Source organism: Aptenodytes forsteri, unplaced genomic scaffold (assembly GCF_000699145.1).
Source record: "Aptenodytes forsteri isolate BGI_AS27 unplaced genomic scaffold, ASM69914v1 Scaffold65, whole genome shotgun sequence".
Lineage (NCBI taxonomy): Eukaryota > Metazoa > Chordata > Aves > Sphenisciformes > Spheniscidae > Aptenodytes > Aptenodytes forsteri.
In genome coordinates this window covers 4,623,398-4,640,311 of record NW_008795127.1, presented here as the reverse complement: position 1 = coordinate 4,640,311, position 16,914 = coordinate 4,623,398, and the positions used below count along the sequence as shown (strand labels likewise).

Sequence of the window (16,914 nt, the reverse complement as noted above, 5' to 3'; positions counted from 1 at the left end):
TCACCCCATATCAGAACAGCTGAAATAAAATTTATACCAATCTTGGAACATTAGTTATAAATGCAAGAGAAACTGCTATTAAAGCCTGCATCAACTGTTGCAGCATAAATCCATAACTGTTGTAATTTCCTTAACTTAAGATTTTTCTTCTCGGAAGTTTTCAAAGCAGACCAAAAGTTTTAGTGTAGTATCAAACTGATTAGGTCATTATATATGTCAGACTAGAACAAATAAACGTTAAACCACATCAGATTAATTCCACTCTAAATTCCAGGTGCATTTCTTTTTTTTTTTTTTTAATGAAATGTTGATAAGTTTAAGACACCACCAATAATGCAGGATTCAATAAACACAACCATTATAACTCACACTTTATTCTGAATAGCTCAAAAACATATCTACCCCTTATATACTCTTCTATCCAATGTCAGATAACAAAGCAAGGTCATGCAGATTATCTGTTGAACTTAATCTTTCCTGCAAGGGCAGAACTTGAAGTATATACTTGGAAAGGTACTCAAGTCTGAAGGACTCTCTGACTACAAATATTTAAAAGCTTCTCTTCTATAAAGGATGTGAAGCTGCAAACAGGCCATAAAACTCAGTGTCAGGGGTTTTATTTTTTCTATCCAACTGATGCCAGGAGCAGGTTTACTGCTACCTCCACAGGAAAACAGAAATCATTGGAATGGAAATACAGATGTTATGTATTGGTATTATTAATATTTTCAGAAGCCCTTGTTGAGAAGAGTTCAACAAATTAAAGCCGAAATTGATTAGCTGTGAGTTTTTACCTCAGACTGCAGGTGCTGGATCACAACTGTTAATGCTTCAAACTTCTGGTTACTGCTTGTCAGGAATTTTTTCAGCTGCAGGATGATTCCACTTTGGGTCTCACATTTTGTTTTGTATTGTGTCAACTCGGCTGGTTTTGTGCCAGGCAAATGCACATCTGTGGAGGCCTGAGTCTGTATGCATGAGCTCCTGGGACTCCGCTGCTTGCCCTTGTCAACTAAAACAACAACAACAACAACTAATTAATATGCACTTTATGTTGAAGTCTCACCAAAACTTAAGACAGGTGCAAAAGAAAGCAGTTATAAATTCTTATAAACACTTCCTGAAATATAAACTAGGAGAAAAGGTTATTTCAGTAGCACTGCTGAGCAGACACTCGCTGCCAGGTTAATTTCTAGCACATAACCTTGTATACAATGTTTTGCACTTCGTCCTTACTTTCATGTATTCTGTGGCTTACTTTTCAGCATATTCTTCACACTGTGCTTTGAATAAATATTTTCATAAAACGCAAGATCTGTCATCCTACCTATCCAGTAACTTATTTCTAACATAAGAGCTGACCACTTTTGTTTGCAACATAGATTTCATATTTCCTGCACTCTAAAGTATTGCTGAATACAAACCCATTTTCCCCTACGTTTATTTGGTCTTTTTCTTCCTTTCAAGATTTTCATTGCAAAAACTCCCCTCTCTGCAGCTCAGGTTTGAGCTTTATTAACTAGAGATCTTGCAGCATTTCTTAGCGTCAGCAGTTTCAGTCGCAAGGATGAAGACTTTAAAAAAATGCTCTAAAATGTAATATATTTCAAGGTTGCCCTGCCACTATTCACGATCCAAGAATTACATCGTTGATTTAATATTCCTAGTTATGTAGCAACCTCAATCCCTTCACAGTACACAATCATCTCATGTCAGAGGAAACCACATGACATAATCCAGGCTTGACTCGTAAACACTGCGGCAGTTACAGGTTTCTCTGCTGTCTTCAGACTGGAAAGGTAGTGCAGTACTGCTGTGCAGATAGGGCCAGTCTTCCCCGTTTGATCACACGGGGAACGAGCAAACACTTTTGCAATAAAAGGCTGATGCAATGCATAAATATCCCTTGGCAATTTAATGAAGGCATCTAAGCAGATTACTTTGTACAGTTTCAACTTAACAAGATTTCTTCAAGATAAAGTGAGAAAAACTGAGAGGTGAGATTTGGAGAAAAGAAAAATAGCCACATGCGGAAAAACAGGGGACAAACTAACCAAATAGAAGTAGTTGCTCATGAATCCTTTCTGAAGCTCAAGCACCTGGTTTGAAGGTTGTCAAGTGGCTCTGGAATAGTCCTAACATTGTAAAGTTCAATCACACAACTGGAGACAGTATTAATAACAAAAGCTTTGATTCTCAGTTAATGTTAGTCTGGCTGACACATCAACTATTGCATTAATACATCAGTCTTGCACAGCCTTCACTTGTTTTCAAAGCATCTGAAAACAAGTTTCCTGTTCAAAATCCTGATGTCCTCTGTGCCCCTCTTACTGAGCTGAGTATAAAGTGCCTCCCGAGCCTATTAATTTTCCAAATAAATCCTCTCTAGGCAGGATTTTCTGTCATCCTGCATAGTTAGAGAATTGTCAGCATATTGCTTTATCATGTTCAGATGCTCCTGTATTACTGGAGATTTCACTACACTTTTGCTCAGAGATGCTGACTGTTAAAGCGTATATTTTCAATGAGAAACATACTGTCATGGAGTTTAATAGTAGAGCTGTTAAAAGGCATATCAACACGATAACCCAAATCAAAATACAAATCTGTAGGGAAAGAAAGATCGAGCTTGGCTGCCAGTTCATGTTAGCTTATTTTAACCACCAGTTTAACTAATGTGACCACTTCTTTTCTCGCAGTGCAGACGTAACAATGTCCTTTGAGTAGACCTCTTTAAATGAATGACAGTTCACATTTAAGAGCAACCATCACAGATTTCCAGCAATCTTATGGAGAACACTGTGTTTAGGAAAACACTGGCCTTCTGAAGCTCCTTCAAAAAAATCACAAGAGACAATAATCAAGGGGAGAGGAAAAAAGAGCAGGGACTAGAGAATATACATGTACAGTCAGTCCTTCCCTGCCCTACTGGCTCACTCCTACTCTCTCATATATTCCACCTCCCTTCCTGAATGCTCCACTTACAATACAGAACTAGAACACTCTTCTTGATTTAAGGGTACTGGGTAAATTCACTGATACAGATGCTAATATCATCATCTAATTAACTATATGAAATGACTTTTACATCCATTTGTAGGACCCTAACAGAGCTGTGTTAAACCTGAACAAATGTTTGCAGACAATTTTTATTCTGGGAAAAAGTTACATCACATACTGTTACCTAATGAAGTTATTTCATTTAAATAAAGTGATAGAACAGCTAACCACAAATGACACAAAAGACTGCAGATATCCACTGTTTCCAAAGTTCAGCCAGCCTTTATCAGTTTGCCAGTTTCACATCATTGCTTTTATCGTGGTGCCCAAACTACCAAGTCTTTTCCTAGAAGCTCATTCAAACATCCAACCAAGCTAACCCTGGATATTATACTAAAAAAAGCTGAACAAAAAACGTGCTCTAGAGAAATTCAGTGACATTCCTGTTGGCAATTTTATCATAGACATGTGCTATACACAGCCACTTCAAATGTTGAAACGCATTTCTCTGCTAGCATGAACCCTCTGTAGCATGAACTGCCTCTACAGATTAACACCAGCGACACTCCAATGCTTATTTATGGCCTGCATACCTCTGGGCAATGACAGATTGTTTCCAGATTTGTATAGAAGGCATGCTGTGATGTCAAAACAAAAGCCATGCTTTCATTAAAACAAAAGCATCAGAAGTCTAATTACTGATACAACACATCAGTGATGGACTCTAAATTAAAGACAGTACTGGTTACCAGCCCAAGTCCTCCTCACTTTGGCCTTTTTACTTGCCACCTTTATACAGTCAGACTTGTAAAGCCAAACAATTTTCACCCTTAAGTTAGGTTCTGGACTCCTCTCCAACAGGCTCAAAACCACTGTACCAAGTCTAGTTGAAATACTCGATTTCTGAAGACTAGAAATCAGATTCTCAAGTACCATATATAGCACAGTAACCATCTAAGGTCCTATCCTTCTTCATACCATTAAAAAAAAAAGTTAGCAGTGATTTTGCAAAGACTGAGCCTTGTGATCACGGAATCATTCACAGAAGATTCGATATCTCGCTGGCAAAAAGACTACCCCATGACCTTGGAAAAGGTCCAGAAATCCTCCCAACTCCCTCTGTGGTCGCTACACAGATGGCAGCTGTGGACTCCAGTTCTTTGGGGAGAGTATTAGACCCATACCAAGCTTTTCCATAAAGCAAACTGTTTCCCATACATAGCTTCTCTAGTTAATAGGCATTCTGAAACAAGAAATACACAACTGTCTGTATATTAGGGTGTGTTCCATAAAGTTACATTTAAGTACTCAGGTATGGCCCAGTACTTGACATTGTACTTGACTGGCTGGCTACCTCAGAACTTGCCTGGTACTGCTGGTTTCCTGAGCCTCTCTATCCATTACCAGATGAAACATCTATCACCCACTTTTTGGTTTGTAGAGCCAAATCGAAGCCTTCCTTTGCTTATCATGTACTAGGAAGGTCTGTGTAGTAACATCTACACTAGCTAGAAATTATTTTCTTTAAACAAGAGATTCAATTTCTAAAAAATTAGATTTTTTAAAAGCATTCCAAATAGCCTAAACAAACTACTTGACAAGCACAAGTAGGAACAACCTCACTTCTCTCCCCACGCTTTAGCAGTCACCATTATCTTACCCCTAAGCACCTTCTTTTCACATTCCTCATCCAAACTGTTAGCTTCCACAGGTTTTTCAAAACCCATGTGTGTCTCGTGTAAGCATTTTTCAAAGAAAAATCCTTGCTCAGCATTTTCTCTTGTAGGAAGATGCAGGCTGGTAAAAACTTTCTGCCTCTCCTCCATTTTCTGGAAAGCCTTGTCTACACACGTTAAATTGGTGCTCACTTCTTTGATCAGTAAGACCAGATCAGCCTGAGTATTTAATCGAGCTTCCATTTCTTCTCTTACTAGCTGGATTTCCTCAAGCACTGTTCTTATATCCAGGTGAGTGGACTTCACCTCCGCTTTGAGATCTTCTTTCACCTGTTGCTGGCTCCTCTGCAGTGCTAACACTGTTCTGATTTCCTTTTGAGATGTTTCCACGTCATGCTTTAGTTCCTTCTGTCCAGCCTGCATTGCCTCCTGGCTAGCTTTCACTTCTGCCAACAGAGCAGCAAGGCACTCCATCCTGATCCCACGGGAGTCGCAGGACCTCTTCCAGTGTCACAGCTTCCAAGCAGTCAGGGACATTTGTGAGCTGGTAGATTTCCCCGGATAGCAAGAGAGCTAGCACATAGCCCTTGGCGTGGTATCCTACCTCAATTTACAGCGTGCTGCAGTGAAGGTACTAGGAAAAAGTCTAGTACAAGGTGAGACAAGGGCACTAAATAAAATACTTCAATAAGCAGGGCTCTAGAGCCAGAGCGCCTTCTCAGGACTCAGCCAGAGCACTAATCAGTTTAATTGGCAGATTATGCCACACCTGAATTTTTTAAAATCTTTTGCTGACATCATTGTACATGGGACGTCACCCCAAAAGCCACTCCCAACAGTCATTTGATCTGTGCATCAATCAAAGTATGCCTGGGCATCAGTAACCAGGTTTGTTGCAATGCAGCCAAACACCCTGCAAGAACTCAGCGGCCCTTCCTTTCCAACACAAAGGCTCAAAAGGAAGCTGAATTGCCTGCAGGAGCTGAAAGCTGAGCAGTTCAACAGCTCTTAGTTATTTCAATTGTATATTCAACAAGGTGATTATGCACCTGTCCTTCTGCTAATGTTTGCAGTGAGGGTTCAGGAGTACACCTATGAGCACATTGGACATTGCCCCACTCCCACTGAACGCCCTCCTCATTCCCACAACGAGCAATGCTCTTTTAGCAATCTCTGGAGGAACCCAGATACTGAGAAAGCCCTCTAGTCCACAAACAAGAAACAGTTAGCAGAGCAATATGGGAAAACTGACTAATGAGATATTTCTGGCAGGTTAAGGAGATTAAGCCTTTTAGCTACCAGGTCTGAGTGTTAACTTTTCTCTGTAAAAGCTAAGGCTTCTTACTTATAAGCACAGAACTCACAACGGGTCTAGGCTCCACGTAAAAACAGGTAGATTAACGACACCAGGCTGTTAGCTGTTTTGTTACACAGCGATTTAATTACCCCGTCATTGGATTCAGTTTGGAAAAAGTGACCAACACAACATAGATCTTGGTCTACGGAAGGTGTCAGTCTCTGCCTTCAAAGAGGCGAGCTAGTATTCAGTACAACACTCAGCAGAGCAGGACTCAGAGCAGCACAAAAATTAGAACTCAGAAGAGCTTTTACATCACACCTTTGGCCCTGTCATGACGCCAGGATGCTTTCGGAGACAGTGATGATCCCAAAGAGACCCCAGAGCAGAGGACCTACGCTATCCATCTGAAATTGCAATAACCCCTGTCAGCACCGTTTTGGGCTGGGAAGCATCATGAAGAATGACAATAGTCCATGCGTGCACAGATGCAAGATTTCCAACCCACCACAGTGCTGCTGGCCAAAAAGCCAGTCTGGGGAGTTCCGCTTGCAATGGAAGTTTACTGCTCACATGCCAGTTCACCTCCTACACTAGTCCAGGCATACTCATGGGACCAGGAAGGTATCAGAGAAACATCCTCCACACAGAGCACCTCATAGCTTGCAGGTATCCCCCAGCTGTCCTGCTATTGCAGTGGTATCACAGCCCCTGGTGGACACAACACTGATGGTGGACCTTCTTTCCAAGTCTCCGTATCACCTGCCAGAAGGCCAGACATGGGCTTTCTGATGGGATTTCCCCAACACAGCTACAGGCCACAGGTGTAGTTTCTTCCCCCCTCAGCCTCTTCCCCCATTTCTAGCTGAATAGCTATCCCGAGAGCTCCTAAGTATTATTATTCACATGCAGTCACCACTGAAGACCAGTACACAAAACAGACTGCAGAAGCACAATCTGAAGTTTGAATCCAGGTAACATCTTTGACAAAAGATTTAGGCAGGTGAAGAGAGCCAGCTATAAGCACTAGCAATATTTCTGCATCCCTAGACCAACACCTGCAGTAATTCAGTTCAGCAGTATAACTCTTCATTCCAACCTTCACCATACCTTAGCGGTTCCTAAAAATGTCACCAACGGAGGTGAAGCACATGCAAAGACCTTGTCGGACACTTCCTGGCAGCAAACGAGAATCCAGCTGAATTGATTTCCACTGGTTCAGTTATGATACAGGTGGAGAACAGGTCCCTCTCTGTGAGAGGGAGGGTATTCACCAGGCTCATAGATGTAACCATCCAAGATCTAAATCTTTCTGACAGCTTTTGGTAGCCAACAGGGATCCTGTGCTTATACCAAGAGGAACAGCTCAACGTGCCATCCTGCGTAAGTTTCATTTTCTGGTGATTTTAAATGTGTAATTCCATGAAGAGTGCATGCAGTGATTTCAGCTGGGTTAAAAAAAAAAAAGATGGTCTTGGGGTAAAAAAAGGAAGTATCCAACTGATACCCCATGGTCCCTCTGTAGAGGAACAGGCTCCTCCAGGCGGTGACTCAGAGCAGAATCTTAACTGGGACATCAAGGAGGGCTTGAGGGAAGCCCTTCTCTATAAAATACATGGAAAGCCTAGCTGACAAAGCTCGGGTGACTAAACTAGGTGCTGCAATTGTCATTCCTGTCCAACATCACCAAATCCAAAGGCTGCAGCCTCCTTTCTACATGTGTGCACACCCACGCTAATTGCTAAGTGCTCTCTGCTATAATGTAGTACACTGTGAAGAAAAGCTGTCCTTGGAAACTGGTCTCTTGCTCTATATGAATACATCAATTCCATCCAGAACGTAATCAATGTGTTTGGTACATTCCTTACTCAAGCTAAGAGGCCTGATCACTAAGGACTCTGGTGATTTGTAAAGATCACCCTCTTTACATTGCTTCCAGGCAGGTTTCCTTTACTCTTCTCCACTGTGGAAGACACTCTTGCAAAGTTACCTAAAATTAAATTTGTAGGTAGATACTACAAAGCAAATTGAAAGTCTACAGAGGTTGCTGGTACTCTGAATTTTACAACCTGTCTCTCAACAGGAATACTTGGTAGCTAATGACACATGGACAATAGCTTTCATCAATGCACAAGTTTCCCTACCTAGAATTCATCATCTCAGAACTACCCATTTCTGCTACTACCCACATCAGCTCCTGCTCCAGCTAAGATGCCTCTACCCTTGATGCATCTCAAGTATCTTAATGTTTTCTCCTGTTTAGGAAAAAAACTTCCTGGTTTCATAGACTAACAGAAATCAAACCCTGATGAGGATTTCCTCTCAAGAGTAAATTAATGATTAGAGCGAAACAAAAAAAACATTATTTAAAATAAAATCTGGTCTACTTGGGTGGGATATATTTGGGGTTTTGGGGGTCTTTTGTTTTCTTTTTAAAGTATTTCTTTTGGGAAACACAGAATATTTTACACAATTAGCTACCAGCAAACACAAAACATCCCTATTTCTATAGCTCTAATATTGTAAGAATAAAATCCATGAAGTTAAAACATCTAAGAAAAGCACCATGCATAGTTTTGAAGTCAGCACAGAAACTCACTAAACCACAGTAACAGTTATATTTTAGAGTTAAGTAATACAACACATTTGAAATATTAAACAAAAGAATTTACACAAAGCTTACAGTGAATCATACAAAAAAATTCATTACTTTGACCTTTAGGGTGGTTTCATGTTCTGTGAGGCTGACTAGTTTGTACAACTAGGACTGGGGTGAGACTTAAAACAGCAACCAGGTATTTTCACTTCCCAAACATGAAAGAGGAATCATCTAGTTGCATCTATATATATTGACTTTTCCCTTTTTCAGAAAGTCTGGTTTACACCTAATTATAATTGGTAACAGAACACACACTTCCCCACTGACAAGCCCCAACAAAAAACACCCCACCCTTGGACTTCATGGCATTACGCTGGCGAAGAGTTTGAGAATTAAGGAGAAAGACCAAATTAAAAATGAAAAAAGACAGCAAGAACTAGAGAGGGCTACAGAACAGAGTACTTGCTGCATATAATAGGAGAGAACACTTGGACAAGAATGTAACCTTGCAAACTAGATATATACTCATATTTATAAAATCAGCCAAATGACAACTAAAATATTGAAATAGAGGTAAGGAAATGCTGTCAACATCCCACAACACACACTGAACCAAGTTATGGAAAGCATTAGAAAACATGTATCCTGTACAATATTAACAGTCATGAAACACTTACAGCTAACTGTTTTCAGTGGAGTTTTGAGCTGGATCAAATTTCTCCAGATACACCAATAAATACTAAAGTAAACTTGAAGGTCCACCTGTTTTTATTAGAGCCTGAAGAACACAGACCTACACTGCTGACCTCTACTCTAGATGCTTTATCTTCTCCTCCTGTAAGCAAGCTAGTCCCATTGATGCAGTACTGTGTGACCCATGGGTCTGATTCTGGGTTTTTTTCCTTCAGGGGTTATCAAATCTCAGTCTCGCATCTGAACCAGCCCATAAGCGAGTACATAACTTTGCCTTATATGTTAATCTTTACACAGCTAGTTCTGAAGCCTCAAAAAAACTCTACAATTCTGCCACCATCCTCCCCCACTGCCTTCCCCCCTACCGCAATGCGTACAAGTTATTCGAGTAATGCAACAGAAAGACCAATCAACCATTTGATCTCGCAGCTTTGATTTTAAAGTTTGCCTCGTGACAAGCTACAGAACTTCAGAGAGGGAGACTTAAGCACATCCATACAAATAAAGAAGCTGTTGAGTTTAATCTGCAGTGGTACATACATTATCTTTGAGAGGACCTGGAAATTTGGCTAGCTGTAAATTACCACCCTAAATTCTTTCAAAACTCCTGCTCTGGGCTATAAACCCAGGAAGCACTTTCAGACAGATATACAGGGAAAGCAGTCACAAAACCAAATTAACGGTGTCTACAGAGGGCCTGACAGGCTAGACTTGGATGGAAGTCTTCCAACATCCCCAGCCGCTCCACAGCTTGGTCAACTGTAATTTTTGCCTGCATCCAGCTTGGCAAGTGCCAAACATGCACCTTCTTGCTGTGCCTCTCAGAGTCCAGGCTGGTGACTGTACAAACACAGACTCCTGAAGAAGTGATGTTTTGTTTCTAAGCTCTGCCTCAGGCCTGCCTGTATAAGCTGGTGCAGACAGCCCCAACTTGCTCTGTTCACACTTCAAGCACACCAGTCATGAGCCAGTTCTAGTCCACAGCCAAGTGACTTCATTTTTCAGAGTTATGCCTGCATAATTTGCCCAACTGAAATTCTTAAGATGCTGCTGTACCTCAGGAACTTTTCTAGCTACTTATTTAGCTGGTCTTGTCTCAAAGCAGCTGGGGGAAGAGAAACAGCACTTATCTTGCATCTCCCTCCACATCAACATGGTCTGAAGCCCAAGATGACAACTAAATGCTTCCTAAAGCAGCACATCAGCTCTCCCTTTCCTTTACTCTTACTGTAACATCTTCAGTTTCCCTTCTTTAAGGTTAGGCACTAGCCCGTGTCCAGGAACATCAGCTTATTTTAGCTGTCATAAAATCAAGTTGTTCTGAACAAAACAAACAACCACCACCACAGAGACTTTTAAAAAGGTTGCAAGAACTGAACAAAATTTAACTGCAGACAGGTAAAACCTGATCTAGATGCTTAAACTGACTCAGCAGGATTAAAACGTAACACAGCAGAAATCCCTCTGCCTTTCTTTGCAGGGGTACAAAGGTTTTTCAGCGTATATTTTTTAAATTCTGTACAGCCTGGAAGGGGAGTGCAGAATCATCACATATTCTAGGCATTCAGTTTGAAGTATGGTTTCTGAAGTCTGTGTCTGTCCACTCATGCCAACTCATCTGTTGACTTACAGTATTATAGCACTGACTTCTAGCCTCAGCACAGCATTTTAAATCTATCCCTTTTCGTTCCTCGCTTCTAGCCACAGAACTGGGTATTTTCTTTATACACACAATAGCAAAAAGGAAAGGGAAATCTCAGATGTATTTACGTACTTCAAAGAGCTCTACGCTTGTTTAATGTTTTTATCGCATGCTTAACACACACATATCTTGCAGCACTGGTCACACAGGGTTTCACGCTGGTAGGAGCAAGTCTCTTCTGAAGCAAAACCTATTTAGCATGTCAAACACTTCCCTGTCCGTTACAATGCTGACTATTAGGTACGAAACCAAATGTTTACGGACCACGCCGGAGTCCTGCAGCCTAAAGCTGTTACCTAGAAACTATAACATGCCACATGCAGCTCTTTATTAGCTTCCTGCTTGTTGACACAACAAACAGAGCATGAACCAGAGTGCCATTTCGTTACAGCATACTTTACACAGAAACAGGGGTGGAAGAGGAAACCTGCAGATACAGGTGACTGGGAAGAAACCAAGCGATAGCAAGCAAGGCCAGTTTTCCAACCACACACCTTGCTAAATGAGCTTTTGCACAATCTCCACAAAAGGCTCAGCAACCCGAAGCAGTCCTTAACTCCTTCCACACATGGGTTCTTCCGAAGGTAGATGCCAGCCTACTCCTTGCCAGTTAATCTGACACATACTTCATACTCTTTCAGGCTCTGAAGTGATAACCCACAGAGTGTAGCAAGCCCTACAGTGTGATGGTCCGGACTTCTTCTGTTGGGTTATGAGCATGCCCCTGCCATCTTTTCATGAGGGAGAAAGAGCTCTCCCTGCAATCAGGAGGCACTGGGGGCAGCCATGAATCCAAGGCATGCAAAACACCAACAATCCAAGCGTGACATTGCACTAAGGCTCCTAGATAAGCCTCAGTACATCATCTTTCCAGTTCCTACCCCATCAGACTCTTACCCACATAAAAGCCTTTGAACTAGGTTCCCCGTGGGTACATGCCTATCAAAACCATCCACTAAAGCCTTAGTATTTCTCAACCAAAAACATGCCTTCATCCGAGTGATTAACACTGATGTGTCTTTCTTTCCCTAAGATGTCACCTGTCCTATGGAATATGGCTCTCAAGTTTGTACAACTGTTTTAGGACATTATCAAATGCCATTACTGATCGCCTGGAACACAGTGCTTTTCCCCCTAGAGGAAGCATGTTAATGACACATTTTCGTTTGCCAGTAATTTGGTATGATCTGTTAGTATAATGATTAAGCATACCGAATCTCCATGTTGCATTAGCCCTAATCTTCAGAAATGTGAGTATGTTTTAAAACCTACATTAACCTTATGCTGAAGCTTGGCAAGGAGCTAGATTATGATGTTGTAAAGATACCTAAACTACCTCTGAGAAAATGCATTACCTTCCAAATTGCTGGTGGCTTCCAAAATAAAAGCACAAAGATGAGTGTTAGCTCAACTCATGTCATCGCTGCAACTGCCCGATCAACCAGCCTGTGCATTTTTTAAAGAGCAAGTTTTGAAGGAAAGTCCGGTGATCAAGACTCTCTTGAACTGTGCCCTACGCTGTCTTAGCGTTACATTTCTTTGTCATTTTACCAGTAGCTGTTTCTTTTCCAGTCTTGATAATGACAAAGTTAGTACTGGGTGAGATGATGCCAAATGGCCACACATTTTGTCAACCCTAGTAGCGGTGCATTGGCAAAGTCAGTAATGATGGCAGGAAAGAATTTAAAAAACACTTCAAAATAACAACGTCCAAATTTTCTAGCAGGTTAGAAGATTGGAAGGGATAATCTTTACAAGTCATGCTTTACAAAGGACTTAAAGGAGTCCCAAACTTGAACGTTAAGTGTGTAATCAATGTATCAGACAGATGTCTGCCTGTTAAATGCATAGTACACATGCAAGCCTGACTAATACTCTGAAATTTCAGCATTGAGCCCATAACACTTTTTACCTTACGTACCACAGGCCTATCTTACAGAAACACTAGTTGAGTTTTGAGCACTTAATATACAAAGTGATTTTGTCTTAATATTGCATTCACAATAGATTTAGTCAAGTTTACTGGAACCGTAACATCTAGAATTGAATTAGGTTTTCATCTAGCTAGTACATATCAAGCATGAATATGAGCCACACATCAACTACAAAGATAAAAATATTAATAAGCCCACCATACAATCAGACATGACCGCAAACTAAATTAACAAATTTGAAATGCTATGCAATTGACAGAAGACAACTGTGACATGCACCAGCTAGACTACCAGTGGATCAGGGTTGTTCTGGTTATTTTCTAAATAACCAAGAGCAATACTGATGCTTGATTTCTTAGCTTGTTCTGAACTAGGACAGAGCCTGACACATGCTAGTTAACCATACAGTGCTACATAACACTGTCTGAGCAAAAAGAAAAGGAGGGGGAAGATGGTAGAACTAGTTTATTGTACTAATAATGTAAAGCGTAGAGCATGGATGTTTTGATATGAGAGGGATTGCCGTACGTACACTAACAAAACAACTCTTCATCCACCTTAAAAAAAAAAACCACACCACACTGCAGCGAGTCATCCATTTCTAAGGACAAAGATGGCAACAGGATGGAAAGTAATTGCATGAAGATGTGTTATGGTGGGCTGATGCCTTGGCCAGTAAGGACCGAGTTAAACTTTGTGAACTATATCTCAATCTATTATCCTTGGTTTAGGCATTTGAATTTTGCTAGATCAGTTCATCATATACACCACAGGCAACCTTAAATCTTTGAATTTCCTATCTTTTCAAGGAAAAAAAAATTGCTATATTGGAAGCTGTCAATTACGGTTACATAAGGGGTTTACGTTTAAGTAAGTTTCTAGTTCAGGTATTGCTCTGAGTAGGCAAAGAGACATCTGAAGCAGTCCTCTTTTTTCCTGCATACTTTCTTATAGTTGCAGCTGTGCCTTGTCATCCCCGAAATGCATACCCGCCCAGAGAACCAAGCACAGAGTGATGTTTAAGACCGATGTTCCTCACTCCTCTCTGCTCCTATTTTCTCTCTTCTGTTTTTTCTCTCCATTTCCACCTCCTGTACAAGAAGTTGCTCCTTGTTGTCTGGTGCCCTCTACTGCTTCATCACAAGTACAGGACATGGCATATTTTTGCCCTTTGTTCTGCAGCTTCTGTCTACAAAGTCAGGGCCCAGAGTCAACTGGGAGAGGGAATCCCACCATGATTAGTTCATACCATTTGCAAGTCCTTCCCACATCCCATTAATTGCCTCCCCAGTGCAAATCCTGATCCCTTCTTCTTACCTCCACATCCTTCTTGGATACACTCAGGGCTGCCAATTTCCCTGTTAGCAGATATTTAGACATGGGTTATCTTCACATCCAGGAAAAGACTGGGGGGGGGGGGCATGAGTGTGTGTGAGAGTGAGAGCATGCATGAGTGTGTGAGTGTTACAGGAAGAAGCCTGCTATATATCCACACATGTGTAGGAAACCCCCACACAACACCAGAGAGCAGAACGATGTCAAGACAACCTGTCTCCTTTTTTCCAGCCTTTCTGAAGATCTCAGCTCCCACATGCAATCAGGGGTGAAACCGCTGAAGCACAGCCAGAAAGGAAGAAGCCATCTGAGTTGCAACTGTCAAGACAACCTGTCTCCTTTTTTCCAGACTCTCTGAAGATCCCAGCTCCCACATGCAATCAGGGGTGAAACGGCTGAAGCACAGCCGGAAAGGAAGAAGCCATCTGAGTTGCAATGCTTGAACTCATTCCTTCCTTAATACTGTAGTCCACCCTACCATACTCAGCATCAGAAACACAGGGCTGGAAGAAACCTCCAGAAACCACTTACATCACTCCTTGCTGAGGCAAGGTAAACACTACCTAGACATAAAAGGCATTCCACCAGACTGCTCAACTGTTTCAAGTCTTACCACAAAACACCCCCCTGCATTTTTTTCATGGTATCTTTTCTTCCAGCTCAAACCTGATCTGGCTTCACGTAGATTAAATCAATGACTATAATCTCTGTGCCACATATTTCATGCAGATACTAAAAGGCTAGCTGAGAAGTTCTCACTCCTGTTCTCACACATGCACAGCGGTCTCCTATGTTCTGGGAAGTCAGATACGTAGACAGCTTAACTAATTTTTCAACTACTTTTTAACATGCTTCATTCCAAAAGGGCTGGCAAGCATTAGAAGTATGCTAGGCATAAACATCAAGAAACTAGGATAGACACTGTTACTTACAAATCCAAGTAAGAGAAGTTAACATACTCAATTTTTTGCATCATAAATTTATTCTAGATCTATGTATCAAACTTGGCTCCAACAACCCTAAGTTTTAACAGCTAACTGTAGGAAGAACTCATCCAAACAGGATTCTTGTAGCATTTTTAAGCCTTATAGGATAATTAAGCCTTTAAGTTTGCAAGTCAGTTTCTCCTTATGTACTATGCAGGTCCATTTTGTTGCAATAAAGGCAAAAAACCCCCAAACAACCCAGAACTAATTTGGAACTGTGCCTGCCCCTAATTCAATGTAGCAATTCCTCCTTCACAACCAACACGATGAGTTAACTGCCAGAACATTTATTAGCTCAGCTTAATGTTAGATTCAAGAATTTGATTTCTCGCTAGTTTTTCTGAACTACTCAAAAAGTCTTTCAGAGTAAGAGTTTACGTAAGGCTCAGTAATTTGCAAGGAGCCATAATCTTTCCTTGAAAAAAACTGTACAAAAGAGACCTGTAAAATACATTTTTGACCACAAGACTAGCACATTAATATGCAACATCATTTCTTGTACAGTATCTGCAGCTATCTTGGATGGAGAGGACAGAGTGGCTTTTAGTTTGAACTCAGAAGCTATTTATTCAATCACACTAGTATGAGCTAATGTTATATGACTGTAACAAATGTCACTGGACTTAAGCGTGGCACTGAAATGCTGCCTAAAGGATATTATGGAAGAAAAAGTAGGACAGGCAGTGGGAATTTAAAGATCCTCCAGAACCTTGGTTATATTTTGTATTATTGCTTTTGTGCCAAAACTGTTTCTGAACATATCTAGCAACAGTTTCCTGTGTTTATGAAACTCCACATCCATTTAAAGACAAGTAAATCCAGATTAGACTCAAATTCACCTATGCTGTTCTTTAAAAAGTGAGGTGATAGCACCTCTAAACATGTAGGAAGCACTACAATCAGTGCTAAGTTATCCATAATAATCATACTTCATCTACCAAAAGATCACTAAAAAGTTCAATTCCAACATTTTCCTCATAAAATAGATGACTGCAGTTTGCAATTTCAAGTTACAGAATAAATAGCTAACATCCAAATTCTCCTTTTGGTACATAGAGATTCATTTCTTAGAGAAGTCACAAATTTCTGAGTATAAAATACAGTATAAAACAATTCAGAGACCAAGCTAGGACATTAAATTTTGCCATTTAAAAAAAAAAATCAGTCATGATATAGGCATGATTAAGCTTATAGGTTAGAAATGGAGAAGAGTAAAGTTTACAGTAACTGTTCAACTTCCCAAATCCCTTCACGAATCAGTCCTAGAGCTCTTAGGAGCTATGTAGAAAATACTAATGTAGCATTTTGAACATTGTTCACTATTGTATCACCCAATGACCTTGTTTCAATCAATATCTCAATTGGTTTTAATCACAGCCCAAAATGGCAACCCAGCAGGCTGCTCTTCCCCAGCTACACTGACTTCATTTGATAAGTTCAGGTTCAGTCCCAAATTAGGTGTTTTCCCGTAACTAAAAAATAACCAAGCAGTTACTTTGCAAAAAGTGTTAATCCGTACCATCATTTCCACACAACAGAGCAGAGGCATACATTTACCCTATTTGCGGAGGACTACCCTGGCATGTCTAGAAGACCACGTAAGGGAAGTTGCATTAAACTTTTTCTATACGTAACTAGAGGATTATCTATTTCTACAATGGTTTCATAGCTCGGTTAAGACTCTGGATCAGT

The 16,914-nt window shown here is 40.7% G+C and overlaps 1 protein-coding gene across 5 annotated transcripts in view; it reads right to left on the bottom strand.

Moving 5' to 3' along the window:
• MTUS1 (microtubule associated tumor suppressor 1) overlaps positions 1-16,914 on the bottom strand; it is a 92,481-nt gene that overhangs the window by 28,988 nt on the left and 46,579 nt on the right. For 4 of the 5 annotated variants that reach the window (XM_009277395.2, XM_009277396.2, XM_009277397.1 and 1 more), the window contains one exon: positions 795-1,012. In XM_009277395.2, the coding sequence (XP_009275670.1) occupies positions 795-1,012 (218 nt within the window). Of the gene's footprint in view, positions 1-794; positions 1,013-4,660; positions 5,151-16,914 lie in introns of those variants that run through there. The other variant, XM_009277398.1, reaches the window with a different exon arrangement.